Below are 12,672 nucleotides of genomic sequence, written 5' to 3' on the forward strand. Positions count from 1 at the left end.
TAGTGTAAACCAAGTGAGATTCGCCTGACTATCAAACTTAAAGTGGATGTCACGTGTTTGTATGGTATAGATATCCGATCTTGATCCACATCGCTGTAATACATAGTAAAGGAATTGTCTTTTGTTGCAGTTTGCCGATAGTAAGAGAGGCGTTGTCGCTGAAATTGATTGCAATATAGCTTTGCCAAAATGGACAAGTTCCAGACTTCAATTTGTGCTTGCTGCGGTAACTTGACTACCGTTTTCAGTCTTGCTTGAAAAAAGTTTTGAATAATGATGCTTTACTTCCAGTTGGAGGCATGTGTTCATATAAAACGCAGCTAAGGAACCGACTTTCGGTTTCTTGCGATACACACCTACGCATCCATTTTTGCCAACCATGGTAATACACTTGAGATGTTCGTTTCCGTATACGTTGGTTAAGAAAGGAAGAGATGTCCAAGTCGATGCCCATATTTACATGACCTTGTTCGATAGTCTCCAGCCTCCAAGCGACTAACGTCCAATGCCCGTTCACTCTCATCACAATTAGTGGCAAGCTTGTCATCCGCAAGGCCATAGGATACCAGCATTGTGTTATCCACAGTGGCGTCACCAGTATTGTTTCTTGGATGTGTTGCTTTTTGGGATACCGTAGCGTTTTTGGAATCAGTTTCCATGGCGAGTGGAGTTATAAGACTTTCTTCGGCCAAGCTTAATTGAATGCGTCGATCGCTGCCGCCTCCGGATCTAGTAACCAATTTCAAAAAGCTTTCATTTCGCGAATACCGCCTTCTGCTGATAATGGCGTGAATTCTCCTTTCCAACACTTGAGTTCCTCTCTCCTGGTATTTTCTTTAATTTTCAAATATTTTTCAATGTTCGATATGGCTGCTTTAAAACTGCTCTTCAAAAAAATTCAGATAAAGAAGTGTTCTTATTGGACATTTTGTATGTGGCTTACTTAAACTCACCTTTTACAAAAAAAAAAAAACTCTAACACCCTTTCCTCGAAGCATTACTGTGTTAAACAAAGATGATATAATGGCACTTTCATAACATGGTCTAGTGCTAATTAGTCCATAGTGTTAAGCAGCGCAGTTATTCTTTTTCATAGACAATTTCATATCATATTCCTGACATAAATTTTGTAACACTATGATGTATGTAAACTACTTGGTTTAGCTGTGCAAGACGAGAGCATTTTATTACAGCTATTAAAAGATTTTTAATAAAAACATGCCCAGTCAAAGTGTATGGTCATGTTCTTTTTTGTGTGTGTTTTTCGTTTATTTCAAATATATACAAGTTTGTACATCAGTAAGAGTACGATCAGAAGAACAAGGGCGCTTTTTAATCAACAGACGAAATTCATCCGAATACCCGTTTTCATCATCTGAAAATAAAAGTTACAGTGCCGTAGCACTGTTAACAGATTATTTTCCTACTGATTGGTAAAGAAGTAAAAGGAATGCAGCATCTTGCACTCTTTTTATACTTTTCGAGAAAAAAAAATTTGTTTTAACAGTCACACTGACTGTCTTCCTCATTCGAGGTTCCGATACGACACAGTTTTACACTAAGTAATCATAGTTGGTCTCATATTCAATAAAACTTGTTGCTTTTGCTAAAGTCATTTGTAATGAGAGAAAAGAGTGATATCATTTATAGATGGTATTTTTTTTTCCTCAAAGATGCCTTGTAGAAAATGTGTATTTTGGGCTATTCTTTTTATATTAATAAAACCATTCCACAAGAACTATGTCATAAGGCAGCTATCAGACTTATGAACCTCTCGAGAATACAAATGGAATAGTTATATCTATTATGTGTATTTTTTTTTCAAAAGCATGCCTCAATATACAAAAGACAAGCTATCTGGGTACTTTTTTTAATCAAAGCCTCACTTTTTAATTTACTAAAAAAAAAAAGCTCACATGGAGCCTTTGTGATATTTCTATGATTGTTTGTAGTTTTGTCTTTTTGCTGGCTGAAATATACAAGCCATATAGCTTTGTCCTGTCCTCATTCTTGGCGATTATTATCTTGTAAGCAAGACAAACAATGCATACTATCGAAAATAATTTGAACCAAAAAGATAGTTATTATAAACTAAGAACTATTTATTGCAGACAACAATTTAACGGAGAGAAAAAAGCATGCATAAGCCTTGAGCCCTTAGCTCTACTGCATAGACATATCTGTATGTTTAGTATTTAACTTTAGGAAAATAACAGGAAATGTTTCCCTGGAAAATTGAGCAATTCAGATCATATGGATTGTTTTCTTGTTTGAACAATAAGAAATAAAGTTTTGTCCCTGCTTTTCTGGGCTTAATTGTGTAACACGGGCGGGAATAAGCAGCTAATGGCTGTATTTTATGGATACTCCTCCCTTTGACCTTGGTCACAAGTGTGTTACTATCAATACCACATATACATATTAGCATTATTGAACATTAACTGAATGCTACAAACTCATCTTATCCGAGCATATTCTTTTAATTACTTAAAAGGACCCTGTATTCGAATGCACCATTGAAATAGTTTGACTACCGTGCTTCAAATTTCACGTTCTGTTATATGCATATGTAAAAGAGAGAAAAAAAAAAGGTATCCCGTTTATGATTATTATTTAGTGAAGCCAAAACTCCATGATATTTGTTGCCTGTGTCATCAAGGAAATAGCACAAAAATAGTATAAAACAAATTGGCCCCTACTTGCTTTTTCTTCTCCTTACCTTTGAACTTTTTTTTTTAAAAAGAGTGGCAAATGCATTTATAAATCAAAAAAAGGGGAATAAAGGGGGAAAATAGAAAAAAGAAAGGTAAACGCAAAGTTAGCAACAAAATATGGCCCAAGCGTTTAATATCTTATGTTCTTCCCCCCTTTTTTCTCCTTTTTTTGCTGTTCTTTTTTTTCTTCTTTGGATCAATGAAACGGGTTTTTTTGTATTGAATTAAAGAGAGAGATAGATATTCTTTTTTATTAGTTTCATATTAGTACGAAAGACCCAATGAATGAATATGTTTTAAAGAATGATCCAGCATAAATATATAGATAAATGTATGTACACAAACAATAAAATAAAGAATGATTATGAATATATTATAATAACGTATGAATGGGAGGCAACAGCATATCCTTTTTGTAAGGAGTGGAATGAGAATTAGAATGAGAATAAGGATAGCAACCTAGTCTAGATGACGCATAAAAAGGTGGGTGAGCAAGGAAAGGCTGGTAATGAGTACTGCATTCAACTGGCTGGGGCTTCATTGATAAAGGATAGTAGTATATTGATCTTAAAGGCGGTAAAAGAACCTGTCCTGCATGTGCACAAGACGATGACCGAGAGGTATCATGCGATGCAGTGTCGTGTGTTCGACTGTGTCGAATGAGCTCGTCAGAACGAGAGAATCGTTTACTGCAACCAGAAAATTGACAAGCGTGAGGCTTTTCCCCAGTATGAATTCGAATATGCCGCTTTTTATGTTCATGACGATAAAAGGATTTTGGGCATAATGGGCACTTGTAGCGTCTTATTTGCTGTTTGTCTGAGTAAGATGCCATAGGGATAAGAAGAAGAGAAAAAAAAAAAAGAATATCCATCAAAATAAAAGAAAACATAAGCTTATTTATAATTCTCTTCCCTTATCACTTCTCTATTTGATGTATGATGAAGCATTAAGATTAGGGGGGAGGGAGGAGATAAGCTTATAAAATACAGGAGCTGGGGTAAACAAACCTATTTAATTTAAAATAAGGAGGGATATCATTGAGGACTCCTTACGATCTGTATAATTGCTAAAAACGGGCTAAAAGAAATACGGTTTGCAATTATTTGAACATTAGCGGTACATCATGCACCAAACGCCATAGCTGCACCCAAAAAAATAAAGAGGTCGATCAACAAAGTCTCACAAAGAAGGGATGCTTTTTTTCCTGCAAGTAGAATCAAAAGTAAAGATAAATTAAATGTGTCAAAATCGTACAATAATCAAGCGTTCCCTTTTTGGTTTCTTGCTTGAATAATAAAAAAAATAATCCGTGTGTAAAAATGCTTACCTATAAACTAGTACCAAAAATGCAAAAAGGAGAAGGACGAATGGAATAAAGGATTATGGACAAAAGACTAAGCGGTTTACTGTTTAGTAAAAATCAGGCAATGGTACTCATAAAACGAGAATTAGGGGAAATGCAGAATAAAATGGAGATTTTGCTACTTTTTGGTTTGCCATGATTATAAATTAGTTTATGATAAGAATTTTTTTATTCCATCATGTTCTGTGACATAAAGAAAGGAGTAAAAAAGGGACAGAGAATCACTTTCTTATTTGTCCTATTATCGTATTCGATTTTTATATCGATCATTTTGGAACATTCAAAGCGGGTTACTTACACATCCCACAAAAAAGGGGTTATTTTTTATCGAAAATTACACAGAACACTTTAGATTTCTCTTTATTATAATTGATGTCATCTACATACTTAGGGAGTACATCTTCCAGTAAAACGAGGGTAAAGAGAGCATTCACGTACAGTATAGCGGTTGAGTAACCAGGCAAGGAAACGCTCGACACCAAGGCCATAACCACCATGAGGTGTTGTACCATACTTACGTTGGTCAGTGTACCAGTAGTAAGGAGAAGGATCAATGCCTTCTTTAGCATAAGCTTCTAATAATTCTTCCTATGAGCAGAAAAAAAGAGAAAGGAGAAATGTTTAACAAACAAAGCAAAAAAAAAGCGAACACAGAATACTTACTCTATCGTACATTCTCATACTACCACCTACAATTTCACCTACACCAGGCATCAATACATCCACACTTTCAGTCACACGTCTATCTGATGGATCCTTTTGCATGTAGAAGGCCTTGATTTCATGTGGGAAGTGTGTCAAAAAGATGGGACGACCGATCTTGTCTGTCATGGCACGTTCAGGGGCTTCGGGGATATCTTCGCCAAATTCATAAAATGTGCCGTCTTCCTTCTTAATGTCATTGTCCTTCAAGTATTGAATTGCGTCAGCATATTTCATGCGCAGGAAGGGGCGTTCGGGCTTCTTGAAGTCTGGGTTGAGCTGCTTGACCAATTGCGCAGTTTCTTTATCGGCAAGGACTTTGTCGATCACGAAGCACATCATTTCTTCAAGATGGTCCAATAAGTCGTTAAATGAGATGAAAGCCATTTCAGCTTCCAAATGAGAGTACTCTGATAAGTGTCGACGGGTATGTGATTTTTCAGCACGATAGGATTCAGCTAAACAAAAGACGTCGCCAAGTGATGGAAGAGCAGTTTCAAGATATAATTGAGATGATTGAGTGAGATAAGCCTACGAAACATCAATAACGATTCTCCTTCTCCTATCTAGTATAGATATGCTTACCTCTTGACCATAATAGTTGAAGGCGAATAAAGTTGCACCACCTTCTACTTGAGTTTGGACCATACAAGGAGGTGTGACTTCAGTAAAATGCTCTTTATCATAAAAGGCACGGAAGGCTTTGATCACTTCAGCTCTTGCTCTGAGCACAGCAGAAGCAGTTTCACCACGAATGACAAGGTGACGGTTATCCAAGAGATAAGAAGGATCGGCATCAGGAGTGACCTTGTTCGTGAAAGCATCGTCACCACCAGGTGCCTTACCGACGACTTCCCAATAATCAGCAACCAATTCGTGGTTGCCAGGTGCTGTCTTTCCTTCAGGCAATTCGTTGATGACACCGTATACAGTGATGGTGGATTCAATCGTAAGTGTAATAGCATCAAAAGAATGGCACTACACAGTCCTTGTCGGTCAGTTTTTTTTCCCTTTTTTGAATCATGTATTGCTTACCAATCTTCCGGTCAAGACACATTGCAGATAACCAGAACCATCACGGAGAACGACAAACATCATGTCTTTACCTTGAACACGAAGACGATGGACCCAACCAGAGACCTTGACACGCTTGCCTCTACATTCAGTAGATTGACGGATTTTGATCTATATACACAGGGTAAGTTTTTATCAACTTCATATCTTGACCATTTACTTTTTTAGCAGGGGGAAGTGAGGCATCTTCGGTAAGAACAATAGATTTAGCATGTTCTAAAGCCTTGGCTTCATCTTCTAATTTCTTCTTGAGTTCCTCTTCTTGTTTCTTTTGTTGTTCCAGGAGCTTCTTGGCCTTCTTTTGTTGTTCAGCAAATGTCTTTTTGGCCTTTTTGAAAGCAGCACCTGAGATTTCCTTAAAACCTTCAGCATCCTTTTTGATTTGAATCTTGATGCTGTCGCCCTTGGCTTCAATTGCTTTCAAGACGGACTTGAAAGGTGCGTCCTGGGTACCTTGACCATTAGTGTCGCATCCTTCGACTTCATCAACGTAGATGGCTATAAAAAAAAGCATCAGTTGAATTGCTCTTTTTTCATGTTGTCTTCGTTTCTTTACTTTCGGAAACAGATAGTTTCTTTGTCGCGTCAGTTACTTCTGTAGACATTAAAGAAAAAAAAATAATGATTTCCTTTCTTCTTTCAGGGTAGAGGGGCAAATGTATATAAAGTGTCTCTAAGCCACATTATGATTCATCTTGGACTGGGTTTATTTTGAGAGGAGGGGGGATGAGGTGTAATGAATACATTTATTCTTCATGACAAAAGATACGGTGGTTATCACTCACGAGGGGTTACCTTTGTTGGACGATATTGTCAAAATAGTGCAGGATGACTCAGCAGGAGCCATATCGACTTTTTCGGGCACAACAAGAGATACGTTTGAAGGTACACCCTTTTATATTGACCATTAGATGTATAATTTGATAACACAAAAGTGTAATAGGTAAAAAGGTTGTTCAATTGGATTATGAAGCGTACGAACCTATGGCCAAAAAGGTACTACTGGACATTATTCAAAAAGCGCGTAGTAAATGGAGCTTGAAGCATATAGCGATTTATCACCGCACAGGAACAGTCCCAGTTGGAGAAGTAAGTGTAGTGATTGCAGTGTCATCAGCTCACCGGGGAGATTCGATTCATGCCATGGAATACTTGATTGATGAATTAAAGGAGACATGCCCTATCTGGAAGCGCGAGGTTTATGAGGATGGGTCTGTTTGGAAGGGAGCTTGTTGCACAAGCAAGATCGGCCACTAAATCTCTCACAAGAAAACAGCCTAGCGCGCGATGAATAAACCGGATGATCAAATTCTTTAATAAAAAATCACTCTGATGACGCCCCTTCTCTGTCCTCTCACTTTTCGTTTATTATCCAGAATAGCAGAATGAAATCATTTGATGAATTCATTCAGATAAAAACTAAGGCTTGGTCAGCTCTGGAACAGTGTGGGATCTTGTATGGTTTCAATGTGAGAAGCATAATACACCTTGTTTTCTACAGCGAGTAGCGATCCTTCTTCTATCAGACAAAGCCTTTTTTTTGAGTGATGTCAATGTAAGGAAGGAATATAAAACGGATATAATGGCCTGAAAAGAAATATCAAAATCAAATTCTCAGAGAGATGGTTTCATATACGTAGCATAAAAGACTGTTGCTGGTGGGGATACAAAGGCAGCAAAAAATAGACACATGTTAATTCGGATACTATAAAGTTTTATCGTGCTCACAGTCAGATTGCGCTTCTATGTTTTCGCTAAAAGATGTTATAAAAAGCAAGCACAGTCATTGAGGAAGGGATGAATAGTGGGTTTCTTTTAGACAAGAGCAAAGAAAAAAGGGATTGAAGGAAGCGTGCTCGTGTGATTATTGCCGTGTGCTCCCCTAAGGATAAAGCCCGCCTGCCCTGACTACTCCAAGAGCCTTTTACAATGGCGGTCAACTTGAATAAGGCGCCAAAGGGGTCATGCATGACAACATAGGACGCGAACAATGAAGGGAAAGATACTCTAGCAGTGAAGTAATGGCTGCTAGTAATAAACAGCAAAGAAGCCTTGGAATACGTGGATACACACAAGTGTGACTTTTAATTTATGCGCGTAGCATTTCCTTCTCATCTGCAGCTTTTCCTCAAGCCACATATGAGAGGCATTGCATGATCATACTGTCTCGTACAAGAAACAACGAGAGTTAAACAATTATAATTCTCAACCATTGGCATTATTATTGGCATGAACAAAATACATCTTCAATTTACGCCAAGCTATTGAAGTCGTCATTTGTTCTTACCTACAATAAGACTAGTGCCAAATATGACTTTATAGTGATCATAGTTAAAAAGATCAAGCAATAATATAAAGACTAGACGAACGAATGACACCACAAAAAAAAAAGCTGGTCTTGAAGCACTATATATTACGAGAGAAATTTATTTTAAAAACCAGTAGCTCTTGTACCTACTGAGCAGGATTAAGGTTAGTCTTTGTACAACTCCCCTTTCTTGTTTACAATTATCATTCCATTTATATGATCATATAAAATCATCCTATTGTTATTCAATTCAATTCATCAAACAACTCAAACAACAATGAAACAGATTGGTGTCATTCTTGTTGTTTGAATCCTTTACCCCTTGTTTGTATGCTATTTAATGTATCTCTTAAAACAAAATGATTCAGTAGCCGCTTTTAATTGTGCAACGAGTTCCCTTCCAAACGGATCCATCCTCATAGAAACTTTATGCTGCCAAGTGAGTCATGTCGATTTCAATTCATTGATCATGCATTCTACAGGATGAGCTAAATGCTCGATGAACTGACGACGCCACGATCACGACACAGTAAAATGTTTCAACAAAATAAGAAACAAGTATTATGCATGGGCACTGTTCCTGTGTTAAATATAAAGGGAACTTTTTTTATTGACAAAATAAATAATATAAATAATATGATACACACTATGTCAAGGTCACAGGTCACGGGTAACAATGGAATGTAAGAGAAAGTATTTGTGTAGTCATGAACTATAAGAAAGACTAGATAAACCTTAATTAGAAGCAACTCAATCAGATGCTGTTGACTATACGTGCCCCCCTTTAAAGCAATGATTGTTTTAGATATTACTTTTAAGCTTATTTGCTTTAGTATTATAAAATTAGTTACAAATAAGCCAAATAGAACCTGTGACAAGAACGGGGTCATGTTACTACTGAGTTTAAACGTAAGAACGAAGTAATGACGTTTTTTTATTCTTTCTTTCGTTTCAGTAACCTACAAGACAACGAACATTCATGATTATTGAACTCAGGGCATTAAGTAATGATAATTTCAGAAAATAAAAAGGATCAATGAAGCAGAATGACATTATATTGATTAGAGAAGCATTACAAGAATTTATTCATTATTTTAAAATGTGACATCTATTTCAATCACCGACTGGCGTATCGGGTCTCATCCCTTCTTTTTGTGCGATGCATCAAATAAATACAAAAAGTTGAAATCAGCCAACATTTTATTTTATTTCTTTCTCTCTCTCCTACTTTTTTTTTTTTTTATTGAATGATGACCTTGACTAAACCATTGAGCATTATGCATCAAGTATATGATAAGAATCACATTGAAGACGATTCGCTCTTGTCCCCTCCTTTGACTCCAACTGAACCTCCCAAATGGGATCACTATCCAAGAAAGAATAGAAAGGCATTCATTGAGTCCTACTGCCGGATGGTGCCTTATCTAAGATCAACCCATGGTCATGACAGAGTCTTTGCTCTCAATGTCTATCGTGATTTGTTATTAATGAATACGAACAAGCAAGATGACGACCAAGAAAAAGAAAAGAGGATCGATAAATGTACTAGGTTAGACAAGCCTGCGGTGACACCTACCAAAAAAAGAAAGCTGAACCCATCCAATGTTCATAAAGATAAGCAACCATGCACTCTCAAGAAAAGACGCGTTTCATCTGTTTTGCCAACTGGTAAAGATGCTGCCTCTGCATTTGACTCAATTGACATTGAATCCAATGATATCGACTTCTATCCTCCTGGCTGGGTTCCATCTCAAGAGGCGCTTGATACCATTCCTGTTAAGGTGTCCTGGAAGGGTAAGAATATATAATAGTATAATTTATATATGCGTGATAACTAAACCATGAATTAGGCGCACCACTTTATATTGCTCAACAACCCTTTTATCATCGACTACATCCTGTTGAGGCTACCATGGCATCTACTCTACGTTTATCTCCAATTCAATATCTTCGTTGTAAACGTACTCTTATCTTGGCTGCTCGCACTTTAAAATACCAAGAAATTCCATTCACTAAATCCGTTGCACAAAAATTGTGTAGAGTGGATGTTAATAAGACGAGCGCTCTTTGGACAGCTTTTGGTCAATTAGGTTGGTTGGATGAATCAAACTAACCATGTATTTAATATCATACCCCCCTTTTTTTTCTTTCCTTTTATATATATATGTATAGTCTTGTTACTACTACTATTATTATTTCTACGTTATTACTTATTATTATCACTATTACTGCTATTATTATTCTCCTCCCCCCTTTTATATATATCACTTCTTCTATATATACATTACATATATATACGCACACACGCTTCTTTTAAAAAAGTATTATTCTTCCCTTCTTTCTTTTGTAATGTTAATAGTAATAAAAAAATCTGTGTTTATATCTTTTTATTCATGTGTCTGAATTTGGGAACAATAAATCCGATTTGACATCATCTTGCATAAAAGCACTTTTTTTATAGGATCAGTGGATCATCATTATCCTAGTACACGGGTACGCGTGATATGACAATAATGCCGCAGACTACATTTTCAGGTTTTGAAGCATGAATTCTACTTGAGTACGATCGATTTCTTGATCCAAGTACTGTTGTCCTCCATCATCCAAAAAGTTCTTTTGTACATATTCTTCATAAGAATTATACTCATTTGGATCTATGTGAGTGTTAATATACGCCTTTCTTTTTGGGTTATTTTTACCTGTGATGACTTGCTGCAAGATAGGCGCCAGTTGTTCCCACAGACCTCTATCACGCACCAACTCATAAATCTGTTGCACACTCTCTATCCATGGTAGTCCACGCGCCGCATTCGACTGAATGGTTGCCATGATTTGTTCAAATAAGACTGAATCATCGATGACCTCAGACAGCCTGTCAAGATCTAGAAAACCATCTGAGGGCGTACAATCTTGGATGGATAGATAACCATGTGGGTCTTCAACCAAAACGCGTTCGATGCACTGCCTGGTATCGCTCTCAAGAAGATTCAGGAATTGAAAGAGACTTGGTTTGACTTCTTCAACAGATGTCGTTCGATCAAGAGAGAGGCATCGAATAAAGAGTTCGACCTGGTCATCGGTTTCTAAGAAGCAGGATACGCGATAGATCAGTGGATAATGATCCGCTACTCGTCGAAGCATCGTGTCATCCTCTGGATTACTTTCAGCAGCTGACATGAGACGTTGAAAGTCTGTAGCTAGTTCAGGTATCGTACTGGATAATGTCGGATACCAACGTGCTGTTATAGCAGAAACAGGGCCGAAACGAGGTGATCTCAGTGACAGTAAGAGTGGGTCAAGTAAGTCTCGAGATTGCTGATGAACAAAAGACAGAAATCTGTAAATGTCAATCGCTTCAAGTGAATGAGACATTACGAAAAAAAAAAAGAAAAGCTACAGTTATGCAACTATTCTCCGCATGACATAATAAAAATCTCTTTTTAATTAAACAGTAAAATTACATGGTTACAAAAAAAAAAAAAAAAGCCATGAGCTACCTTGACTTCGAACTAGCCGTGTGCTTCATCCATACCTTAAACACTGATCGATGCTGCTTCTTGCAGAACGAGGCACGCGGATACACGGCTGTTGCAAACGTCGCAATCACTCTATCCGATTCATCAAGCCAATGTGCCGAACAAAGCCGATACTCTAGCGGGATCCAAACGTCGTTGCGTTTAATCCATCGACCTCGGGACACAAAGGATTCAAAGTAAGGACCGCGACAGTGATTGCAGATCTCATATGAGGACACATACTGATCCAATGTCTCTGTCAGTGGGCATTCGATCTGTGCTGTTGTCATCAATCGAGCGCAAATCTCGACCAGTGATGGTGGGTTATATGGTGTGTTTAGAAAGTCTACAGATCCTGTCAGTGGACAACCATCGAGCTGAATACGACGTAGGTAAGGTAACTGGATCAGCGGAGCGGGCAGAATGATGATTGGGTTGTACGAAACGTCAAGTGTGGTCAGTGATAAAAGCCCTTCGATGGTAAAGGGGAGTTCAGTCAGTTGGTTATGCTCTAGGTTAATGGACTGTAATCTGTCGAGGTCTCCAATAAACCGTGTGATGCGCTGTAGTTTGTTATAGGATAAGTCTAGTTCTTTTAGTCTCGATAACTGGCTTAATGTATCGGGTATCTCCATTAAATGATTATGTGATAAATTCAGGTATTCCAAATGTTGTAAATGACCTATTGCTTCTGGTATACAACGTATGCTGTTATGTGAACTAATATAAAATAATGAGTGACTTTATAAACAGTCTTTACAATCTTTGTATTTACAGATCTATTCGTTTCATCATGGTAAATAATCCAATATGAGGTGTGATAGAGTAAAGGTTTCTTTTAGAAAGGTGAACTATCTGTTGTTGTTTATCCAGTTCGATGTCTTTCCACGTCACTTGTTCCTCATCTTTTGTGTATCCGATTAAATAATCCTCTTTACTTGGCCCTTGTCCCATTCTATTCCAAGAAAAAGAGTAAAGTATCAAAGAAAAAAA

At 37.4% G+C, this 12,672-nt stretch overlaps 6 protein-coding genes across 6 annotated transcripts; 2 read left to right on the top strand and 4 right to left on the bottom strand.

The window, feature by feature from the left end:
- Positions 1-2,924: 2,924 nt before the first annotated feature.
- On the bottom strand, positions 2,925-3,558 carry RHIMIDRAFT_272850 (uncharacterized protein). The gene has a single exon (XM_023612354.1). It carries the CDS (start codon positions 3,547-3,549, stop codon positions 3,088-3,090), a length of 462 nt encoding a protein of 153 aa, XP_023469292.1. The 5' UTR covers positions 3,550-3,558; the 3' UTR covers positions 2,925-3,087.
- An 849-nt stretch (positions 3,559-4,407) lies between these two features.
- RHIMIDRAFT_307865 (cytoplasmic asparagine-tRNA ligase Nrs1) lies at positions 4,408-6,499 on the bottom strand. The gene is made up of 6 exons (XM_023614543.1): positions 6,413-6,499; positions 6,017-6,354; positions 5,818-5,967; positions 5,368-5,760; positions 4,744-5,313; positions 4,408-4,668 (listed from the first exon to the last, which is right to left on the bottom strand). The coding sequence occupies exons 1-6, from the start codon at positions 6,459-6,461 to the stop codon at positions 4,468-4,470; spliced, it is 1,701 nt and encodes a 566-aa protein (XP_023469293.1). The 5' UTR covers positions 6,462-6,499; the 3' UTR covers positions 4,408-4,467.
- A 112-nt stretch (positions 6,500-6,611) lies between these two features.
- On the top strand, positions 6,612-7,198 carry RHIMIDRAFT_289956 (Molybdopterin biosynthesis MoaE; the record flags this gene model as incomplete). The annotated part of the gene is made up of 2 exons (XM_023613687.1): positions 6,612-6,741; positions 6,800-7,198. 2 exons carry the CDS (start codon positions 6,612-6,614, stop codon positions 7,111-7,113), a joined length of 444 nt encoding a protein of 147 aa, XP_023469294.1. The 3' UTR covers positions 7,114-7,198.
- Positions 7,199-8,943: 1,745 nt separating this feature from the next.
- RHIMIDRAFT_272852 (uncharacterized protein) lies at positions 8,944-10,545 on the top strand. Its single transcript, XM_023612355.1, has 2 exons — positions 8,944-9,958; positions 10,015-10,545. The coding sequence occupies exons 1-2, from the start codon at positions 9,415-9,417 to the stop codon at positions 10,275-10,277; spliced, it is 807 nt and encodes a 268-aa protein (XP_023469295.1). The 5' UTR covers positions 8,944-9,414; the 3' UTR covers positions 10,278-10,545.
- RHIMIDRAFT_289958 (uncharacterized protein) lies at positions 10,523-11,657 on the bottom strand. The gene is made up of 2 exons (XM_023613688.1): positions 10,864-11,657; positions 10,523-10,818 (listed from the first exon to the last, which is right to left on the bottom strand). Exons 1-2 carry the CDS (start codon positions 11,534-11,536, stop codon positions 10,688-10,690), a joined length of 804 nt encoding a protein of 267 aa, XP_023469296.1. The 5' UTR covers positions 11,537-11,657; the 3' UTR covers positions 10,523-10,687.
- On the bottom strand, positions 11,634-12,665 carry RHIMIDRAFT_289959 (L domain-like protein). The gene is made up of 2 exons (XM_023613689.1): positions 12,455-12,665; positions 11,634-12,399 (listed from the first exon to the last, which is right to left on the bottom strand). The coding sequence occupies exons 1-2, from the start codon at positions 12,631-12,633 to the stop codon at positions 11,658-11,660; spliced, it is 921 nt and encodes a 306-aa protein (XP_023469297.1). The 5' UTR covers positions 12,634-12,665; the 3' UTR covers positions 11,634-11,657.
- Positions 12,666-12,672: the final 7 nt, after the last annotated feature.

Source organism: Rhizopus microsporus, assembly GCF_002708625.1.
Source record: "Rhizopus microsporus ATCC 52813 unplaced genomic scaffold scaffold_3, whole genome shotgun sequence".
In the NCBI taxonomy this organism is placed as follows: Eukaryota; Fungi; Mucoromycota; class Mucoromycetes; order Mucorales; family Rhizopodaceae; genus Rhizopus; species Rhizopus microsporus.

Bases quoted from the DNA above. Each gene is read 5' to 3' on its own strand.
- RHIMIDRAFT_272850 (XM_023612354.1), bottom strand. From the start codon at position 3,549: ATGGCATCTTACTCAGACAAACAGCAAATAAGACGCTACAAGTGCCCA.
- RHIMIDRAFT_307865 (XM_023614543.1), bottom strand. From the start codon at position 6,461: ATGTCTACAGAAGTAACTGACGCGACAAAGAAACTATCTGTTTCCGAA. The intron at 6,355-6,412 runs GTAAAGAAACGA...TTTTTTTTATAG, and splicing joins GAAACTATCTGTTTCCGAAA to CCATCTACGTTGATGAAGTC. The intron at 5,761-5,817 runs GTAAGCAATACA...AGGACTGTGTAG, and splicing joins GTGTCTTGACCGGAAGATTG to TGCCATTCTTTTGATGCTAT.
- RHIMIDRAFT_272852 (XM_023612355.1), top strand. From the start codon at position 9,415: ATGACCTTGACTAAACCATTGAGCATTATGCATCAAGTATATGATAAG. The intron at 9,959-10,014 runs GTAAGAATATAT...ACCATGAATTAG, and splicing joins TGTTAAGGTGTCCTGGAAGG to GCGCACCACTTTATATTGCT.
- RHIMIDRAFT_289958 (XM_023613688.1), bottom strand. From the start codon at position 11,536: ATGTCTCATTCACTTGAAGCGATTGACATTTACAGATTTCTGTCTTTT. The intron at 10,819-10,863 runs GTAAAAATAACC...ACACTCACATAG, and splicing joins CTTGCAGCAAGTCATCACAG to ATCCAAATGAGTATAATTCT.
- RHIMIDRAFT_289959 (XM_023613689.1), bottom strand. From the start codon at position 12,633: ATGGGACAAGGGCCAAGTAAAGAGGATTATTTAATCGGATACACAAAA. The intron at 12,400-12,454 runs GTAAATACAAAG...ATTTTATATTAG, and splicing joins ATGATGAAACGAATAGATCT to TTCACATAACAGCATACGTT.